Source organism: Bison bison, unplaced genomic scaffold (genome assembly GCF_000754665.1).
Source record: "Bison bison bison isolate TAMUID 2011002044 unplaced genomic scaffold, Bison_UMD1.0 scf7180017864345, whole genome shotgun sequence".
In the NCBI taxonomy this organism is placed as follows: domain Eukaryota; kingdom Metazoa; phylum Chordata; class Mammalia; order Artiodactyla; family Bovidae; genus Bison; species Bison bison.
This window is the reverse complement of record NW_011494917.1, coordinates 95,183-111,277: the sequence shown is the minus strand read 5'-3', so window position 1 is coordinate 111,277 and position 16,095 is coordinate 95,183. Positions and strand designations below refer to the sequence as shown.

The window sequence follows — 16,095 nt, the reverse complement described above, 5'->3', positions numbered from 1 at the left end:
GTTTTGTCTAAGTTTTCACTGTTATAAATTTCACTGTTATAATTATATAATTATTATATAACTGTTATAATTTCACTGTTATAAATAACTCTAGGTGAATATCTCTCCACTTAGATCTTATTATCTGGGATGATTTTTTAAAACTTGAATGCTGGAAGTATAATTAAAGGGTCTAGGCGTTTTCAAGAGTCTTGATATACATATGTCACAAAATTGCTTTCAGCATGTGTCCCAACTCATGCTGTCATCCGTATGCACTAATTGTCTCATGCATTCTTGTCAGTATTGAGTATTTCCATGTATATACTTTGCCAAATCAATAGACGTTGATTTGTTTTAAGAAGTACTAACTAGGTTAAATCATTTTTATTTTTATTGGTTATTGCTTCTGTACGATGTCAATAAATTGAGTGGATATGGAAAAGGAGAGAGATACTGATGAAATAAGTTACGATCTGCCAAGAAAATGTTGATGTTTACACCATGTTTGTTTATGTAAATACTATAATATACTCACTTGTCAATGTGAAGGTAACAAATATTTTTAATGCAAATGCTTTGCTGAATGGATTATAGGAACTTTTTGAAAACAAAATTAAGCTAAAGAACAGAAATATGAAAATTTGTATGGCTGATATTATAACACTTATGGAGAAATAAAGAGTTTAAGATTTTTTACTACCACATTAACTGTCATTTGTCTTAGAAGATAAAATAACCCAAAAAAGCTGATATTTTTGATATTCTAACCCTTCAAAAACCTGTTACTCTCCTTTTTTTTTCTTACTTTACTTGACATTCTTATCATGAATTCTGCTTATTGTCCTGTGACTCCAAAGAGCTAGATAGGAAGATTTTTAAGTCATTATACATTGCTTGCATTTCTCAAATATTATGAATAACTTGTGATTAGGTTTTTATGTCTGGCTGATGGGAGACAGTCTATATAGCCATAACTGGGGGAGTAGAAAGCCAGGATGGGGAACTTCAAATGATTTTTTTTACCTTTTTCTAAACCATCAACTCATCATATTAGAATCTTGTTACTTTGACACGATAATGTCAAGTTCCTTAAATACAATATACATATTTAATGTTACATATGAAATGCACTTTAAACAATTACATAATATTTTAATGTATTCTCCTCTGTTTTGACAGAGAAGGTAATGGCACCCCACTCTAGTACTCTTGCCTGGAAAATCCCATGGATGGAGGAGCCTGGTAGGCTGCAGTCCATGGGGTCGTGAAGAGTCGGACATGACTGAGCGACTTCCCTTTCACTTTTCACTTTCATGCACTGGAGAAGGAAATGGCAACCCACTCCAGTGTTCTTGCCTGGAGAATCCCAGGGACGGGGGAGCCTGGTGGGCTGCCGTCTCTGGGGTCGCACAGAGTCGGACACGACTGAAGCGACTTAGCAGCAGCAGCCTCTGTTTCGAATAATTCTTGATTCTCTTTTAATAGTAGAAAAAGTAAGGATTAACTCCTTTAATACACTGCTTAAATATTACAGGTCACCAAAAGTAACTAGTAATATATTGAATAACAGTGCTATTGATCAAAAAATGAGATTTTTATCTTGTATAATTACCTTTTACTTATTTTAGCAAATAGGGGGAAACAGTGGCTTGCTTTTTGAGAATGACTGAATTCTGGTACCTGCTCTAAATGCTTTGCAGCTGTCTTGTTCTTGTGTCATCTCATGCTCAGTCATGTGTGACTCTTTGCCACCTCATGGACTGTAGCCCACCAGGCTTCTCTGTCCGTATGTCCTCATTGTCACTTGTACAGTTGGAGAAGAAGGTCTGTGTTTACTCTGACCTCTGTATTAGTCAGAACTCAGGCCTTGGCCTCTTATCATTTTGCCATCTTGCTCAGGCCAACTCTTATCTATGTGTATGTTAACTGTTGGACAGATTTAAGGAAAGGAGTACGTCAAGGCTGTATATTGTCACCCTGCTTATTTAACTTATATGCAGAGTACATCATGAGAAATGCTGGGCTGGAAGAAGCACAAGCTGGAATCAAGATTGCTGGGAGAAATATCAATAACCTCAGATATGCAGATGATTGGAGAAGGAAATGGCAACCCACTCCAGTATTCATGCCTGGAAAATCCCATGGACGGAGGAGCCTGGTGGGCTACAATCCATGGGGTCGCAAGAGTCAGACATGACTGAGCGACTTCTGTGTGTGTATGCAGATGAAATCACCCTTATGGCAGAAAGTGAAGAGGAACTAAAAAGCCTCTTGATGAAAGTGAAAGAGGAAAGTGAAAAAAAGTTGACTTAAAGCTCAACATTCAGAAAACCAAGATCATGGCATCTGGTCCCATCACTTCATGGGAAATAGATAGAGAAACAGTGGAAACAGTGTGAGACTTTATTTTTGGGGGCTCCAAAATCACTGCAGACGGTGACTGCAGCCATGAAATTAAAAGACGCTTACTCCTTGGAAGGAAAGTTATGACCAACCTAGACAGCATATTGAAAAGCAGAGATATTACTTTGCCAACAGTGGTCCATCTTGTCAAGGCTATGGTTTTTCCAGTGGTCATGTATGGATGTGAGAGTTGGACTGGGAAGAAAGCTGAGCACTGAAGAATTGATGCTTTTGAACTGTGGTGTTGGAGAAGACTCTTGAGAGTCCCTTGGACTGCAAGGAGATCCAACCAGTCCATTCTGAAGGAGATCAGCCCTGGGATTTCTTTGGAAGGAATGGTGCTAAAGCTGGAACTCCAGTACTTTGGCCACCTCATGCGAAGAGTTGACTCATTGGAAAAGACTCTGATGCTGGGGAGGGATTGTGGGCAGGAGGAGAAGGGGACGACAGAGGATGAGATGGCTGGATGGCATCACTGACTCGATGGACGTGAGTCTGAGTGAACTCCGGGAGTTGGTGATGGACAGGGAGGCCTGTCGTGCTGCGATTCATGGGGTCGCAAGGAGTCGGACATGACTGAGCGACTGAACTGAACTGAACTGAAGAAGAATCAAGGGAGATAAAAATAACTTTCATTGAGGAGCCCGCTGTTGTGCTAGGCACTTTTTATATGACTGCATTTAATCCTCAAAACATCCTTAGGATGGAGTTGTCTTCCACACCTTATAGGTGAAGTAAGAGTCATACCAGTTGTATGATAAACAAAGCAGTGGTAGAATTTGAACCAGGATTTGTCCAGTTCTTAAGTTTAACTTCTTTCTCTCATATACTACTTCTCTTAAAAATGCAGTGATGATCATGAAGATGCTGCTGCTGCTGATGTCGATAATGACAATGACAACTACTACAGGATGATAGTATTTGTAATAATAACAGCTAATTGTTTTTTTTTTTTAAAGAAAGTAACATGAAATTTTTTAAAGGTTTATTTATTTTTTTATTTTGGCTGGGTTTTCATTGCTGCATGCACAATTTCTCTAGTTTCAGAGAGCACGGGCTGCTCTTGGTTGCAATTACATGGTCTTCTCGTTATGGTCGCTTCTTTTGTTGGGGCGCACAGGCTTCAGTAGTTGTGGCGCATGGGCTCTGTTGCTCTGTGGCATGTGGGATCTTCCCAGACCAGGGATCAAACTGGTGTCTCTTGCATGGCAAGATGGATTTTTAACCACTGGACCACCAGGGAAGCCCCATAATTTTTTTTTTTCCGGTTTGCTGTGTGTTAGAGGTTATCTTCCTTAATCTTTATCATAATCTATGAGATAAGCACCATTACTAGTATAGCTTTAGAGAGAAATGGAGGCTTACAGAGGAATGTGAGTAACCTTAATTATCCACAGCAGGTGGTAGAGCAACCCAAAATCAGTCTAATCCTATTTTGATCATTTTAAATAAAGAAGTTGAAACAGACATTTTTTTTTCCCTTTGAATTCCTCAGTGACATTACACTGTAGCCATTTTGAGTGTCTGAAACTCTTTAGAATCTATTTTCATTAGATCATGGCTATATTAATGATAATTGATATTTTAATAGGCTTGACAGCTTTAAATTTTTTTCTAGTACTGCTTTGATTCATAAATAGTGACATCGTACAGCACCCCTTGAGGATATTCTCATTTAGTAAATGAGGACACAGACATCCAGATTAATTGTTTGCCTCAGGTCGTTCATCAAATCAGAAGCAAATGTAGAACAGGGCTTAGACAGTTTTTGATTTTAGGTCATGCAGCTGCTTTTATCTTGAAATACTTTGTGTCCATGTACTAGGTTGTTAAAGCTGCTATATGGGATGGTTTTGTCCAGAAGGATCTTTATGCATTTTTTCTGATTTCTATTTGAGAAATTAGGTCTCTGGAAATTCAGTAGCTTGAAGGGCAGGAAGAGATCCTTATGGGTGATCTTGATCTAATTTCTACACTGAGGAGTGATCACCAGTATTCATTCCATGTAAAATATATATATGCTGTTCCCTTCTTTATTTTTTTTAAATGATTAGAAAAGTTATACCACAATTATTTTAAAATCTGTATAGAAAAATTTTGAAATATGTAGACCAAATCTCTCATGCTGACAGTTAAACTTGTTCAGTTCTGTTTTCATATCAAGTGTAAGCATAGATAAGTATTATTCTTCATATAAAAATTCTTTCTAAATTTACATAACAACATCTTTTAACTGAATGGTTACATTTTTATCCCATAAACACTAAAAGCCTGCTGTGAGCCAGTTTTGCACCAATATGACAAAAAACAGAGTTTCACCCCTTAAAGGCCTAAGAATGCTACTCGGAAGATGAAGCAGGTACATGAGAAAGTGGAAGTTGCTCAGTTGTGTCTGACTCTTTGTGACCCCATGGACTGTACCCTGCTAGCCTCCTTTGTCCATAGGAATTCCCCACTGGAGTTGGGTAACCAACCTGGTACATATTCATAGATGGTAAATCACAGGAGTGGGTCAGAGGATTGAACTGGGGTCTCCTGCATTGCAGGCAGGTTTTTTACCATTTGATCCACCAGGGAAGCTGCCTTTTCACTTTTTTTTTTCCTTCAAATCACAAGAGAGAACCAATGGAAGAAGATTGAAGGGAAGGAGAACACGATGATCAAGAAAAAGCTTGATTTGTGGCATTTTGATTTTTGGTGTTTTCAAGTGAGCAGTTTCAGTAAAGTGAGGGTGATGGAAGCTTATTAGAGGCAGTCAGTACGTGGACTGTTTTCAAGAGGCTTGAAAATAGGAAAGTCCCTGGCAGTCCAGGAGTTAGGACTTGGTGCTTTTCACTGCTGAGGGCCAGGGAACAAAGATCCCACCAGCTGCCCGGGGCGGCCAAAAGCAAACAAACGAAAGAGCAGCTTGTAAATAAAGGAGAGGAAAATGAGAGTATATTAAGAGGCTCAGAAGACTGTCGATTTTCTTAAAGTACAGACGTTTGTGTAGAAGAGAAGGAATGTAAAAACGCAAAGATATGGTATAGTTGATGGAGGGCTTCCTGGGTGGCGCTAGTGGTAGAGAACCTGCCTGCCAATGCAGGAGATGCAAGAGATGCAGGTTTGATCCCTGAGTTGGGAAGATCCCCTGGAGGAGGAAATGGCAACCCACTCCAATATCCTTGCCTGAAAAATTCCATGGACAGAAGAGCCTAGTGGACTCCTTAGTCCATGGGGTCAATAAGAGTCAGACACAACTGAGAGAGAGAGAGAGAGTTGATGGAAGATTTTGGAGGAAGGAAGAGAGAATGCCACTAAGCTCAGAGTACAGAGCTAGCCTTGCAAGAGGAGGAGGAGTGACACTTAGTCAAAGACAAAGCTGCTCCTCCTCATCATATGAACGTGCTCAAGTATTTGCATCATTAAAAAAAAGGTGACTTCTGCTGCACTATCCGCAGCTCCACCTCCCATTATAGTACCAGATGTACCCTTGTCTTCTTCATGGCCAATTATTTTGTAGAATGTTGCTAAGTATGTTTTGTCTGATGTTTCCTCATGATTTGATTAAGATCATGCATATTTTAAAAATGTAGCAATGCAATAGAAGAGATGTGGCCTTTGGGGGAGCTTCATATAAGACGTTTAGTGCTTGAAATTGATACAGCTCATTGCAGGCATGCTAAGTCGCTTCAGTCCTGTCCGACTCTTTGCAACTCGGTAGTAGCCTGCCAGGCTGCTCTGTCCGAGGGGATTCTCCAGGCAAGAATACTGGAGACCCAGGGATTGAACCTCCATCTCTTACGTCTCCTGCGTTGGCAGGCAGGCCTTTTACTGCTGGTGCCACCTGGGGAGCCTGACGCATCTCGTTACTGCATATTAACTGAGCACTTGGTTACGGTTGTATCTGCCAGGTTCCTTCACTGTTGTGTTATTTTTTCCCTTTGTCACTTAAAAATACCTTGTGAGGGGAGATAGTTTTGAGTTTTTGCAAATACCCTGTTTTTCATCATACTCTTACCCACTCATTTTACCATTCATTGATGATTCTGGCTTCAGCAATTATTACTACAGTGTATGCCAACTCGTGACTTTGTGTTTGTATCATTTTTTCAGAGTTAGAGGTTCTTAACTTGAGGTCTCTGTTATATACAGATAGCTGTATGCATTTTACTCTAGAGAAGAGGTGCAGCACTTATCAGGTTTTCAAGAGGCCTTTTTCCATCCATTACTACTTTTTAAGTTACGATCACAGCACCTACTCCACAAAGAGTCGGGCAGCACTAAAGTGACTAGTCCACACCTCCATTAGGTGGATGGAAGGATTCCTTTGTGCTTTCCTTCCAATCTGTCTGTAGCTTATTCCACCTTTCCTCTGAAAAGGTGCACCAAAGTCTCCTGGAGTAAATAAAAGCAGATCTGCTGTGTCTATTGTTGTCCTATGTCGTCAAGACTGTCTTCCCTGACCTGCAGTTGGGAAACCACTAAATTTTGATTTACGTATTTCTAGTTTTGTCTCTGAGAACATGTGTTTTCATCTCTATGAAGTATTTAAAAGTTAAATACAGTAGTCTGTTTTACAACTAAGATTGACAAAAAGTTTATTAGCTTCTTAAATACAATATTGACACAAGTTGTGATATCTTAATTTCTTTCTTTTTTTTAGATTGAGATATAGCTGAGTTTCTTTTTATTAGGAGCTGTGTTTTCTTGGAGTAAATAGATTCTTATGAAAGAAAGCTTAATTGAGGCCTTAGCTGAAACATGAATTTTTATAAGAAGTAGTTTATGTGTTATTTTTAATGTTTTGGAAGCCATTTCTATGGATTTGCCATTTTATCAACTAGCAAAAATAAGATTCTTTTTTTTTTTTTTTTCGGTTCTTTAGGAGCTACTAAGTCACTTCTGTCCATGCATTTAAAAAAGTAAAGCTGCTACCACAAGATGGTCAGATTTATTCATGATTTGATCTTACTTTTAAAATAGGATGAGTCTTAATTGTAGTTTTCATAGAAGTTAATTTTTTATTATAGTACATAGACATTTGAAATGAATTCTGTAATACAATGCAAAATTCAGCAACTTATTAAAAGGAGACTTGATTAAGCAGTGCCTGTTTTTGGGTCCCCGCCACCCACCGCCACTCCCCACCCCCTGCAAGTTGGGAAGTCAGTGCTTTGCTATTTGAGAAATTTTTTGGATATTTAGTCTCTTAAAAAAAACAGAGATAGTCTTTTTCCTCCCTTCATCTGAAGGATTATTTGGAGGCTAATTTTTCAGATTGGTTGAGGGCTAATTACTATAGGAAAAATTAAATTTTAAGCAAAGGGGATCAGTATAGAACACATTTTTCTAGTTAAGCAGTGTGGTATGTTTAAGCATGGGGAAATTACAGCCAGTTCAGTGTTGCAAGAGTATCACATGTCAGGCAACTGTTATCAGAGTAAGTATTGGAACAATAAATGCCGTATTGTGATAGATATAAACACTACATTAAGGAGCTTGGACTTAGTAAGGAGAAGATCTGAGAGGTAAGAAGGTCCCGAACTAGAGGAGTGGTAGAAGGGATGAATTCCAGAAATACTAAAGAAGTATATCATCAGGACACAGTGATAAATTGGATGTAGGAGGTGAGATAGGAATCTAGGACCTGTCATGGGAAAACAGTGCTCGCACCATAAATAGAAAGATAAGAGAAGGAGAATATTTGGAGGAAAATCTGATGTGTTCAGTATTGTACAGTAGAGCCTGAGGTACTTCTAGAGTCTGGTTGGAGGCATTCATATAATAGGACTGTGTGATGGAGCTTGGGGGAGCCTGAGGTTGAGAATGGTTAGCATACCAGTGGTGGTTGCAACTATGTGATTAAGTATGATGCTCAGACCAGACCCTCTAGCGTAAGAAGAGCTTGGGTTAAAGATGTAATTCTGGCAACTTACATGGGATGGGCAAGCAGAAAAGAGAGTTTTTTTTTTTTTTTTTAAGAAAATATAGTGCCATATAAAGATCAAAAATAGAGACTTTTAAGGAGAGAGTGATAACGTAAATTTCACGGCATTAATCCTAATCATATTGTTCAGTACACAGCAGAAATGTCACTGAGGTTTTCTTTTTTTTAAAACCAGATTTTCAAGGATTTTGAGCAAAAAATAGATTTTTCTATCTTGTTCAGCATCTATCAGTTAAAAAAGGATTCCACCCCCCCATATCTTTAGTACTTTACTTTTTTTTTTAATTATATTTTTCCTGTTTCTTTCCATTTGGAGTCTACTTTATTTTCTTTTTTTCTCTATTTCTAATTTTCTTAAACTTGGAAAACTAGGAGTATGATTATGGTCAGTCTGCTATAGCCCAGTGGAAAACCTGACTCTCTTTCTGTTTTGGTAAATCTGTGATGCTGTCGGCGTGGAACACGACACTAAATCTGAATCCATTGTGATGGTGACTCATTTAAAACCTTACAGTCTCTGCGTGTTCTCACCTAGTTTATCTGATCTCCATAAGAATCTTGATAGAGCAGATTGTAATCTTCATTTTTTGTTTCTAGTTAAGGAATCTGCTTCCTTGATTGCATTACTGATCCAAAAATAGCTCTTAGTTTTCTGTTTCATTGGGGATATATCTAAAATGTTACAGCTGAAAGGAGCCTTAGGGGCCACTGCTTCTAATCTCTTCATTTTACAAATGGGGAAACAGGCCTCTTTCATTTGGTCAAGATCCTATTGGTTGAATAAGCAAAACCAAGATCTGGAGCCCAGCTTTTCGGACTCCTGGTCCCCATAATAAGGAGGCCTAGTTTCATTTCATTTACTGAACAAGTAAAATCAGGCCACGCTGCACTGTGTTTGATGTTGCTTTTGTCTCTTGGAAATAGTGTGCAGTTCGTGCAGCCACAGAAGGTAGAACACTCATCCTGGAAGGCTTGGAAAAGGCGGAGAGGAACGTCCTGCCGGTTTTGAACAACTTGCTGGAGAACAGGGAGATGCAGCTTGAGGATGGACGCTTCCTGATGTCTGCCGAGCGTTACGACAAACTTCTCCAAGTAAGAAAAGAAACATGTCAGCGCTGCGTCTGAGCTGTGAGCCGCGGGCCGTGCCATCTGCGGTGTAAGGCACGATCGTATGAGAACAAGGACAGTTGTTCGGGGGCGGCTGTCTTGGGCAGTTGGCTGAAGCCAGTTGAGCGTTTGCAGTTTTGTATGGCTCTTCTGTTTGCAGACCATGTGAGAGGACTTCCCAGAGTTTTACTTTGTTTGTCTCTCTACTCACTATTTTTATTTCTATTTTTTTCTTCTTTTAATTCTTTCCTTTCCCCTCCATTTCTATCTCCCTCTTTCCTTCTCTTCCTTCCCTCAACAAGCCTAATGGCTTCTAGACTGTGCTAGGCACCAGGAAGACGGAGTTGAATAAAATCCACTTGTTGGTTCAAGAAGCTCGAAGTCCAGTAGATATGGACAGAAACGAATGAAATACTTAAAGATACCCTGAAGGTCCAAGCTACCGGCATCTCATGCCTGAGCTGTTGTAAGAGCTTTGTCTCTGGACCCCCTGCTTCCCTCCTGGCTCCCCCAGGGCAGTCAGTAATCCGTTTAAAACACAAGGCAGAACAGGTCATTCCTCTGCTGTAAACCTCCAACGCCTTCCTGTTCTACTCAGAATAAAATCTAAAGTCCTTACAGTGGAATACAGAATATCTGGTCATCTGAGCCATCACTGTCCCTTTGACCTTATCTCCTTCTTTCCTTCTCCCCTTTCATTCCACTCCACCTGCCAACATGCCCTTTACCATTAACTACTCAAAATGCATTCTCCTGTCTCATCGGTGCTTTGCACAGGCACCTTGTTCTTCCAGAGTAGTTTTCTCCCAGACATCTGCCAGACTCATTCCTCTACCTCTTTCAGGTCTTTGCTCAAATGTAACCCAGGCATGCCTTTTTACATTGCGCTTTGCTCTAGTGTTGCTTCACAGATATGGTGTTATTTACAAATCGAGGGTTGGGGCAACTCTGCATCAAACAAACCAATGGGCACCATTTTTCTAACAGAGGTCGCTCACTTCGTGTCTCTGTTGCATTTGGTAATTCTAACCACATTTCAAGCTTTCCATTGGCATTTGTTATGGTAATTTGTGATCACTGATGTTTGATGTGCAGTTATTTTGGGGTTCCTCAAACCAAACCCATATAAGATGGTGAACTTCATCAATAAATGTGTGTGTTCTGACTACTCCTCACATCAGCTGCTCATCTCCAATCTCTGTCCCTCTTTGCAGGCCTCCCTTTTCCCTAAGACATAACAACAGCGTTGAAATTAGGTCAGTTCCAGTTAATAATCCCACAGTGGCCTCTAAGTGTTCAAGTGAAAGGAGAAGTCATTTGTCTCTCACGTTAAGTGACAAGCTAGAAATGATTACGCTTACTGAGGAAGGCATGTTGAAACCTGAGATACTCCAAAAACTAGGCTTCTTAGGCCAAACCGTTAGCCAGGTTTTTCATGCAAAGGAAAAGTTCTTGCAGGAAAGTAAAAATGCTACTCCAGTGAACACACAAATGGTAAGAAAGAGAAACCACCCTATTTTGCTGAAGAAAGTTTTAGTAGTCTGGATAGAAGATGAAACCAGCCACAACATTCCCTTAAGTCCATGCCTAAACCAGAGCAAGGCCCTAACTCTTCAATTCAAGTCAGAGAAAGGTGAGGAAGCTGAAGTTAGCAGAGGTGGATTCCTGAGGTTTAAGGAAAGAAGCTGTGTCCATACTTAAAAGTGCAAGGTGAAGCCCAAGTGCTGATATAGAAACTGCCGTCAGTTATCTGTGAGATCTAGCTCAGATCAGTAATGAAGGTGGCTACACTGAGCATCAGAGTTGCTATGGAGATGAAACAGCCTTCTAGTGGAAGAAGATGCCATCTAGAACTTTTGTAGCTAGAGAGGAGAAGTCGATGTCTGTCTTTAGAGCTTCAAAGGACAGGCTGACTCTCTTGTTAGGGGCTGATGCAGCTGGTGACTGTAAGTGGAAGCTAGTGCTCCTTTGCCAGTTTGCAAATCGTAGGGCCTCTAAGAATTATGCTGCATCTAATCTACCTGGGCTCCACAGATGGAACAGCAAAGCCTGGATGACAGCAAATCTGTTTCCAGCATGGTTTATTGTTGAGCTCACTGTTGAGACCTACTTCTCAGAAAAAAAAAAAGCTTTCAGAATATTACTGTTCATAGACAATGTGCCTGGTTGTCCAAGAGCTCCGATGGAGATGTACAATGAAATTCATGTTCACAGCATTTGGTCGGCAGCCCATGGGTCAAGGAGTAATTTCGACTTTCAAGTCTTATTTTTTAGGAAATGCATTTTGTAAGGCTCTAGCTGCCACAGTAACTCCTCTGACAGATCTGGGCAAAGTAAATTGAAAACCTTCTGGAAAGGATTTGCTGTTACAGATGCCACATTAAGGAGACACTTATGGTTCATAGTGAACCTGACATAGTGAACACAGCTGAGTGACTTAACTGACTGATGGTTCATAGGAAGAGGTCAAAATATCAAGATTAAGAGGAGATTGGAAGGGGCCTTCCCTCACAGTCCAGTGGCTGGGGCTTCGCACTCCCAGGGCAAGGAGGGTGGGTTTGATCCCTGGTCGGGGAACTGGATCCCACGTGCCATAACTGGGGATCCTGCCTGTCACAAGTAAAAGATCCCACGTGCTGCAGCTAAGACCCAGTGCAGCCAAATGAATGAATGAATGAATGATACATAAATATTTTTCAAAAGAAGAAGAAAGCGAAAAACTCCCAATAGTTTGATTAAAAAAAAAAAAACAACTTAATTCCAGCTCTCATGGATGACTTTGAGAGGGTCAGGTCTTCAGGGAAAGAAGTAACTGCAGACATGATAGAAAGAGCAAGAAAACCAGAATTAGAAGTGGACCCTAAAGATGTGACTGAATTGTTGCAGTCTTATGATAAAACTTTTAACAGATGAGGAGTTGCTTCTTATGGATGAGCAAAGAAAATGGTTTCTTGAGATGAAATTGAGTCCTGGTGAAGATGCCGTGAAAGTTGTTATAATAACATAGGATTTAGAATTTCAAAATAAACCTAGTTGGTAAAGCTAAAGCAGAGTTTGAGAGGACTGACTCCAAATTGGAAAGTTCTACCGTGGGTAAAATACTATCAAACAGCATCTCATGCTATGGAGAAATTGTTCATGAAAGGGTCAGTTGATGCAGCAGACTTCATGGTGGCCTTTTGTTGTTGTTGCTCAGTTGCTTAGTTGTGTCTGACTCTGCAGCCCCATGGACTGCAGCTCGCCAGGCTTCCCTGTCCTTCACCATCTCCTGGAGCTTGCTCAAACTCATGTCCATTGAGTTGGTGATGCCATCCAACCATCTCATCCTCTGTTGTCCCCTTCTCCTCCTGCCTTCAATCTTGCCCAGAATCAGGGTCTTTTCTAATGAGTCGGCTGTTTGCATCAGGTGGCCGAAGTATTGGAGCTTCAGCTTCAGCATCAGTCCTTTCGTTGAATATTCAGGGTTGATTTCCTTTAGGATGGACTGGTTGGATCTCCTTGCAGTCCAGGGGACTCTCAAGAGTCTTCTGCAACACCACAGTTCAAAAGCATCAGTTCTTTGGTGCTAAGCCTTCTTTATGGTTCAGCACTCACATCCATATGTGACTCCTGGAAAAAACGTAGCTTTGACTAGACAGATCTTTGTTGGCCAAGGGTTTTAGGGAATTGCCACAGCCACCCCCGCCTTCAGCAACCACTCTCCTAGTCAGTCAGCAGCCATCAACGTTTAGACAAGACCCTCTACCAGCAAAAAGGCTACTATTCACTGACGTCTCAGAGGATGGTTAGCGTTTGTTAGCAATAAAATATTTTTAAGTTAAGGTATGTGCATTTTTAGATGTAATACTATTGCATGCTTAATAGGCTACAGTGTAGTGTAGAAGTAACTTTTGCATGAACTGGAGAACCAGGGGATTTGTGTGTCTCACTTCATTGCAATATGTGCTTTATTGTGGTAGTCTGGAACTGCAGCTGCAACACCTCCGAGTTCCGCCTGTATTCCAGGGAAGGCTGCCCTCACCATTCATTAAATATTGCAACATGCCTTCTGCCCCCATACTACCTTACTCTGCTCTGTTTTTTTCCACAGAGTCATCTAATTATCCTACTTGATTTACTTACTTACGGTTTTAGTTCATTGTCTGCCTCCCTCCGTGTGTGTGTGTGTTAAGTCACTTCAGTCATGTCCAACTCAGTGCAATCCCATGGACTGTAGCCTGCCAGGCTCCTCTCTCTGTGGGATTCTCCAGTCAAGAATACTGGAGTGGGTTGCCATGCCCTTCTCCTGGGGATCTTCCCGACCCAGGGGTCCAACCTGGGTCTTCTGCACTGCAGGCAGATTCTTTACCCTCTGCTTCCATCTACTAGATTATAACTTTCAGTAGGTTAGGAATTTTGTCACTGTTATTATCTCAAACTTCAGAACATTGCCTGGCACGGGGTAGGTGCTCAATGACTCTTTGTTAACAGTTAAGTGGAATGAAGTCTTTAAATGTTGCCATACAAGAAGGTATAAAGAGGGCAACAGCAAGGGACCGGGGTGGTGGGGTTGGGGGGTGGCTCTTCAAAGGCTGAAGAACAGTGAAGAGCCCTGGGAGGGTCAGGCAGAGAAGGAAGATAACAGGGCCAGTTACTTTTACAGGCGTGATCACATTTAACTTTCATAACAGCTGTAATAATATCGGTGGTATTGTTTCCTCTTTACAGATGAGAAAATTGAGACTCAGGGGTATAATAACCGGCTTTTGGTCACCTAGCTAGAATGTGCCCTGGAGTCGGCATTTGTGACTCCAAAGTCACGTGTTTCCTTTTGTTTCCAGTCTCAGCCCCATCATGTCCTGGATGCAGGAATGTGGGCAAGTTATGTAACTGTTTTGAACGTCAGGAATTGTGTCTGTTTGGATTCTGGTGAAAATTAAATGAGAAAAATTCATGGAAAGTGCTTACCATGTATTAAATTTTTTTAAAATGTTACTTATCACTGTTACTATAGCTTGGTAGAGATACGTCCGTAAACACATTTATCTGTTGAAAGCCCCCGGACAGTCTTTGCCCTGCTGGTGGTCTGTCCTTGCGGAACTGCTCCGTGTTGACTTCTGGCTGGACTCAGTTTATTTTTCTTGCTCTCCTGATTATTCCTCTCTGTTGACCAAGTAGAACTTAGAGATCTGATCCACATTGCCTTTGTGCCTCAATGCATTCACTGCTTCTCCTTTCAAATGCCAGTCTTCATTTTGCAAGCCTTCCCTGGTACCCTCTTCCTGATTCCACTTTACTCCCATCCTTGACAATTTGGCTTCAGGAGGGTTCTCTAGTACAGTTTACTCAGCAGTCAGGGGCTAAATCCCTTAACTCGGCTCCTGCAAGTGTGGTCTGTATTGCCATGCAGTAACTTGTGCTTTCTTACTCTTTTAGGATCATACCAAAACAGAATTGGATGCTTGGAAGATTGTCCGAGTTAATGAAAATTTCCGAGTCATTGCCTTGGGCTTGCCAGTGCCCAGGTACTCTGGGAATCCATTAGATCCCCCACTCCGGTCTCGATTTCAAGCCAGAGATATTTATTATCTTCCCTTCAAGGTAAGTAGGAACAGGGATAATTTGTTTTTAAATTTTTATTTAATTTTAACTGAAATATAATTTATTTGCAATATTATATTAGTTTCAGGTGTTCATCTTAGTGATTCAATATTTTCATAGATTATACTTCATTTAAAGTTATTATAAAATATTGGCTGTGTTCTTTGTGGGTGTCCCTGATAGCTCAGCTGGTAAAGAATCTGCCTGCAATGCAGGAGACCCCAGTTCGATTCCTGGGTCAGGAAGATCCCCTGGAGAAGGGATAGGCTACCTACTCCAGTATTCTTGGACTTCCCTGGTGGCTCAGACAGTAAAGAATCCATATCCCTTGTGCTTGTAGCTTATTTGTTTTATACATGGTAGTTTGTACCTCTTCATCCCCTCCCCTGGCTTTTCCCTCTCTCCTTAAGGGTGGTTTATTTTTAAAACGTCTCTCCTATTTATAATTAATTCAGTTACTATAAAAATGTTACTATGTTTGTAGTTGTCCCCCTCAGTAGTTACTGGAAAGTGAAATGGATACAAAGGTAAAGAAAATCTCTGAAAACTAGGAAGAAAAAGTTACTTTTCTTTTAGAAAAATGACATGTATCAGAAAACGATTTTTTGCTATTGATTGCTTAGTGTTTGCTTGATTAAAAGGTTGAATTATGTCTCTAAGTATTTGCATTTAATATGTTACAGTCCTTATTAATCAATTTGGTATGTTCCTGTGCTATTTTAGGACCAACTTAAACTGTTATATTCAGTTGGAGCCAATGTTCCTACTGAAAAGTAAGTATTTCAGATATACATATAGGTAGATCTATACGTGTGTGTGTGTGTGTGTGTGTGTATTATATATATATGCTGCTGCTGCTAAGTCGCTTCAGTCGTGTCCGACTCTGTGCGACCCCATTGACGGCAGCCCACCAGGCTCCCCCGTCCCTGGGATTCTCCAGGCAAGAACACTGGAGTGGGTTGCCGTTTCCTTCTCCAATGCATGAAAGTGAAAAGTGAAAGGGAAGTCGCTCAGTCGTGTCCGACTCTCAGCGACCCCATGGACTGCAGCCATTGCCTTCTCCGAATATATATATATGCTAGCTATTTATATGG

At 40.7% G+C, this 16,095-nt stretch overlaps 1 protein-coding gene across 2 annotated transcripts in view; it reads left to right on the top strand.

Moving 5' to 3' along the window:
* LOC104999121 (von Willebrand factor A domain-containing protein 8-like) overlaps nt 1-16,095 on the top strand; it is a 135,829-nt gene that overhangs the window by 49,377 nt on the left and 70,357 nt on the right. For both annotated transcript variants that reach the window (XM_010854591.1, XM_010854592.1), the window contains exons 5-7: nt 9,239-9,406; nt 14,837-15,001; nt 15,725-15,774. In XM_010854591.1, coding sequence (XP_010852893.1) covers nt 9,239-9,406; nt 14,837-15,001; nt 15,725-15,774 — 383 coding nt within the window. The remainder of the gene's footprint in view (nt 1-9,238; nt 9,407-14,836; nt 15,002-15,724; nt 15,775-16,095) is intronic.